This window comes from Helianthus annuus, chromosome 16, assembly GCF_002127325.2.
Source record: "Helianthus annuus cultivar XRQ/B chromosome 16, HanXRQr2.0-SUNRISE, whole genome shotgun sequence".
Lineage (NCBI taxonomy): Eukaryota > Viridiplantae > Streptophyta > Magnoliopsida > Asterales > Asteraceae > Helianthus > Helianthus annuus.
Window position 1 is genome coordinate 177,128,729 of NC_035448.2, and position 5,509 is coordinate 177,134,237.

Sequence of the window (5,509 nt, forward strand, 5' to 3'; positions counted from 1 at the left end):
CTTACCGGTCAGGATTTGTTGATAGAAAGTTAAAGTTATGACCAATATTAGTCAAATTGTCGGTATAGCTTTACATCTGTCAAACAATAAAATTTTATATAATCACTAACCAATAAACATGTTAGTTATATTAACAAGTCCTCAAAAAAAAAAATAATAATAAAAAATAAAAAATAAAAAAAAAACCGTAATTTATTGTAACAAATCAAAACCTTCATGGCCATAAAATACTCACGTACAACTCACGTGATTCAATACATTCTCCTCACACCAAACAACCACCTATAAACAAACAAACAAAGCTCCATCCCAATCTCATTCATTCTCTCAAAACACAAAATGGTATCCAACACACAACCCGACCCATACACCCTACCCAAACTCCCACTCTTCTCCACCACACCACACCACCACCCCGAACCATCCGGCACACTAACACCACCACACCACGCCACCGCATCCATCCCCTTCCAATGGGAAACACAACCCGGCAAACCCAGACCATGTACGGACATAATAATATCATCTACCCACAACAAATGCTTAGAGCTTCCTCCAAGACTAGTAGCAATAGTGGAACCACCCAAAACATGCTCACCGACAACGGTTCTCGATGGCAAAACCGTCTTTTCATCGGCTTCTTTTAGGTTTGCTAAAGAACGACGTCGTAGAGGGCAGATGCAAGGGTCGTTTGATAGTAACTGTAGCGGTGGGTGGAGTCCGAATGATGATAACGGTTGTTTGGGACAGGTAGATGACAAAAGTGACCGGCAGAAAGTTGGTAGAGAGAACCGGCAGTTTGGGTCGTTTAGGTTGTTAAGTGGTAGCCGTAAAGTTATTTCGATGGATGGAGGATTTTCCGATGAGAATAAGATGAGGAGAAATTCTAGTTTGTCTAAAGTCACCAGGTCTCACTTTTGGGTAAGAATTGTTTTTCCTTTCGGTACAACCTTTATTGCATAGTGTACAAGTGTATGTTGCCTGCGTGTTTTTAAGAAAATGTTCATGTTCATATGGTGGTGACAAAATAAATTGCATTTAGTATGGGTTAGATAAGCTTTATTTTCTCACTAAAGACCCACACTATTTTCACTTTTACTATAAAATAATAATAAATAATAATTTAAATATATAGGTCTATTTTGAAATTTCTTTAGTCAAATATGTTTATTTTAGTATTTTTTTTTTCTCTTTTTAATGATATTTTTTAAACACTTAAATACCATCTCACCTTCTACTCGTAATAATTTAAATTTATACTATTTTTGTAAGGGCAAGCACCATACCGTTAGTCCGTCATGGGAAAATAAATAAACATTTTATTAATAGAAAGTGTTAAAGCATGATTTGTTTGTTTGGAATTATATTCAGTTAAATTAAAGTTAAACATAAAAGCATGTTAGTCAGATAGGTATATAACAAAAGATAAACAGGTATATAACTACCAAAAAAACAAGAAACCACCGAAAGGATCATTTAATTAACAAAAAGTCTTAATGCATGATTAGCTAGTACTTTAAGCTTAAACTTTAAAACTTGTTTTTATTTAAATTAAAATTAAACATAAAGCATTTTAGTCAAAAATATAGCAAGAAAATAATGCATGACGGCCCACTTAAAGGTAGTGTAGTGGCGGGTGAGAGCATGTGGGGTCTTTCGAACGTTAATATCATATATTCATACCCATACAATTGCTGAATTCTCATTTGTTGCTGAAGTTTCACTTTTGGTCCTTCAACTATACTGTTACTTACATTTTGCTCCTTTTTATTTTATTAATTTTTGTTTTCTTTTCGCCAGGCGACGGTGTATAAAGGTTTTAAGCAAGTAGTTCCATGGAGGAAGAAGACTAACAAGGAAAGCTTCATTCTTTGACTTGCTTTCATCCATGATCCTGTATTAGTATATTAATCGGGGTTTGTATCGGATATTGATTCGGTTCAAGTATGTATTGTTATTGTCATCGTCTATATTGTGTTAAATTGGTATTGAAAGAAAGTTATTTGTCATTTTCCAATTTAATTTTCCATGTTATAGAAATAAATATGGTGAAGAATGAAGAAGAAAACACTTACTATATTGCTTGTCACAATCATCTAATTTTGTGATCATTATTTGTTCTTACAATAAGAGAACGAAAATTTAAATAATTTGGTTATTCATTTTTTACATTTTTTTAGAGTAAAGATTTTAAATACGACATCTCGCCTGCCAGGCTTTAAATTTAAAGGAAAAAAATGCTATATTTCTGAATTTTATACTTGATATGCATAAAGCTTTGAAGTATACTTGATATGCATAAAGCTTTGATGCTTAAATAATTGAATCATCATATTAACAAATGAATGGGATATTTTCAAATGTGTAAACAGGGGCGTAACATAGTGGGGGCGGGAGGGGGCGGCCGACCCACCGTTTTGTAAAAACTTTTGAGTATATATGTTTTCGACTCTCCGGTCGAAAATCTCAAGCTTCGCCATTGTGTGTGAATGTGATATTTTGAAGTGTAAACGTGATATTTGAATATTAAAGAACTAAGTATGGCATAGCTATTGAATTACAACAAAGCTTCCGACACTATATCTAATGTAAATAAAGTTGAAGATTTCATTGCAACAAAAAGATCAATACACATTTTAGAAGGTCAAAAGATCAATACACATTTTAGAAGGTCATTTGTTGTCTAAAAAGTATCAAATGAAAACGAGTATGGATTGAGAAAAAATGGTAGGCGTTTGCTTCACAAAGTTTTTCTAATAGAATTGAAATTTGTCAAAAGAATTGGATTTTAAATTTAAACATGTTAAATGAATTGGATTTGAAATTAAAGTTTGTCAAAAAAATCGGATTTGAAGTAAAAAAGTTCTTAATGGATTACAATTCTAGGGAACCAAATATGTCAAGGAATTAGTTTTTAATACATTTTTTTAACAAAATATCATGTTAGTTTGAAAAAAAAAATTGATTATGGTAGTGGTGCGACGGCATGGTCGGCTATGGCAACATTGGTGGTGTGGAATGGGGGAATTAATTTTTTTTGCTTTACAAATACTTTAAGGAATTTGAAGAAATTACTTTTAATTCCAATTCTACGTCATTTATTCTTCAACCATACCTGTTATTTGAATTTCAATTCAACAAGCTTGGTTAATATAAAATGTAATATGTATCCATTTCTATTTAATTAAGTTGAATTTCACCAAATACCTATGGTTATGCGAAACTGATTAAAAAATATCACAAAATGAATGCTTAATAACTTATATAATGGAATTACATCAATTACAAAGAAAACAATCGAACAAAAGTACAGTTAAAACATAACCAAATAAAATTATAACTAAACAAAAAGAACACATGTACAGATGTACTTGAATAATTAAGGTCATCTCTTCTCAAATTAAACTTTCGTTTTTTCTATATAAATATCATGTAATCAAGTTGTGTTGCCATATAATTGATGCAAAATTGTAATTAGACTAACTAGTTATAATGTTTTTTAAACACTTCTGAACAAAAGCTTGATTTTTTTATTCTTTTATATTTGGTTGTTCCAATTTTTTCATTCCATCTAATTTTATTTCTTTACCATAATACCGTCCATTATCAGTTATTACGAAAATGTCACTCCTTTGGCCACATGGACTCGTATAAGGCATTCAATGATCATTCTTTGATTCCTATGCTTTGTATGATAAGGATGTTTGCTACGTGTATAAATACACAATCAAATATATAATCCGTGTGCTTTTATATTTTGTCCTTCTCCAATTCTTAAACACCACGTTTTATTTTTTCTTTTTTTTTTGTTCACCGCGTATGGATTTATAAGTTTGGAGTTAAGATTTGAGATTCGGTGAAGATGTCAAGGGCATTTAGCGTTCTGATGGGTAAAGGATTGATTAAGGTTGTGAATGGGCAACGTTTTGGTTAGTGTTTGAAATTTTGAGGTATTTGGGTTGTTTGGAGTTAGGATTTCGATTTGCAGGGGTGAGTTAATCAAGATGATGAAGGGTTGATGAAGATAGTGGTCGAAGGATGACTAAAACACAACGGATCGAGAGTTTAGTTATCGAGAGGGGAGAAGAGGCGCATGAGGGTCACCAAGAAGGGGAGAGGGATGACGACATCGCTCAGGAGAGCAGTATGTGGCTATCATGAATGATGATAGTGTTGTATAGAGGGGTGATGGTGGTTGCATGATAGACTCATTTTATTATTTATTGCCCGGTGGAGAGGAGAGGGAAAGGGGGGACACGAATTCTAAAACCGAACCTTTTGTAAAAAATATATATGTTTAGGATCTTGACACTTAGAAATATGATAAAACCATAATTTTGTGTATACAATTTTAAAATGACATTATATTGTTGGTGACATCATATTGGTTTTAGTAAAAAGAAATCTATTAAATAAAGTTAAACCACTAAAATACCGAGGGCCTTTAAATAAGGAGGCTGCTTGCTTTATCTTATTTTTTTTTCTTACAAACAAACGCCTTTGGGTGGTTGGACGCATAAATAAGAAAAAAAGACTAAAATACTGAGGTGATGCGGTTTGGATTTTAACATGTGACAATTTTTGTGATGGTAATTGGTACATAGCAACCATGTCAAGAAAGTTAACACTTATTGTAAACAACAATGACAGGTTTAGGTCATCCATTACGAAAACCAAAATTTATAGGTTTAATACACTTGTATGTAAGAGATAATATAATTTACAAAATATAATTTATAGATAAAACAAATTAAATGATTAATTTTTTACTTATAATTTATGGATAAAACAAGTTAAATGATTATTTTTTTCCTAATAAATTTTATGTCCTTAAAAAATTCTTATATAACAAAGTCAAAACAAATCAAACAAAATTAAATAGTGTTTGTATGAGAGGAGTTTTTTCTTACAAATTAATATTCGGGTAATTCTTATATGCTAATCATGGCATGACCAATGATTATCAATAAACTGTATGATTGTATGAATGCAATTGTTTTCTGAATAAACACTAAGTCTAAACCGTAGGGTTTAGGTTTATGCGTAGAGTGGTCTCAACAAGATGGTTAATCTTCGATCTTTTCTTGATCAGCGGTTGGGTTTCTTACAAGAGTTGATCTACAAAACAAGAACATTATGAAGCTCGTTACAAGGAGGAGAGGCGGTGGGTTCTCCTTATAATCCCCGTCCGGCTTGAGAATAAGTATCGTTTAAGAAGAGTAAACGAGTGTGTGTTAAGAGTGAGAGAGTCGATCTTTAAACTTGTGGTTGAAGGTTCTTGTTTATAGCCGAAGAGTGTGGAGAAGAAGATGGGCTGATGGGCCTTTGCACAGCTGTCACTGTCGACGAATAATCCATTTGGTTTCCTCTGGCAGGACCCAGAGGCGGACCCTTGGAAAAAAAATCTAGTGTATTTTTTAGGCAAAAAACTCATTCGCACTTTTTGAAAATATGGTTGAACCCCTCATACGCACCCCCGAAAAAAATATCTGGGTCCGCCACTGGCCGG

The 5,509-nt window shown here is 32.7% G+C and overlaps 1 protein-coding gene across 1 annotated transcript; it reads left to right on the forward strand.

Moving 5' to 3' along the window:
* The first annotated feature begins 273 nt into the window (after positions 1-273).
* Positions 274-2,022, forward strand: LOC110917992 (uncharacterized protein At4g00950). The gene is made up of 2 exons (XM_022162399.2): positions 274-921; positions 1,801-2,022. Exons 1-2 carry the CDS (start codon positions 340-342, stop codon positions 1,873-1,875), a joined length of 657 nt encoding a protein of 218 aa, XP_022018091.1. The 5' UTR covers positions 274-339; the 3' UTR covers positions 1,876-2,022.
* The last annotated feature ends 3,487 nt before the right edge of the window (positions 2,023-5,509 follow it).

What these genes read in the sequence shown, in the direction of transcription:
- LOC110917992 (XM_022162399.2), top strand. Translation starts at nt 340, where the DNA reads ATGGTATCCAACACACAACCCGACCCATACACCCTACCCAAACTCCCA. An exon ending in TCACCAGGTCTCACTTTTGG is followed by an intron (nt 922 to 1,800) that starts GTAAGAATTGTT and finishes TCTTTTCGCCAG; the next exon opens with GCGACGGTGTATAAAGGTTT.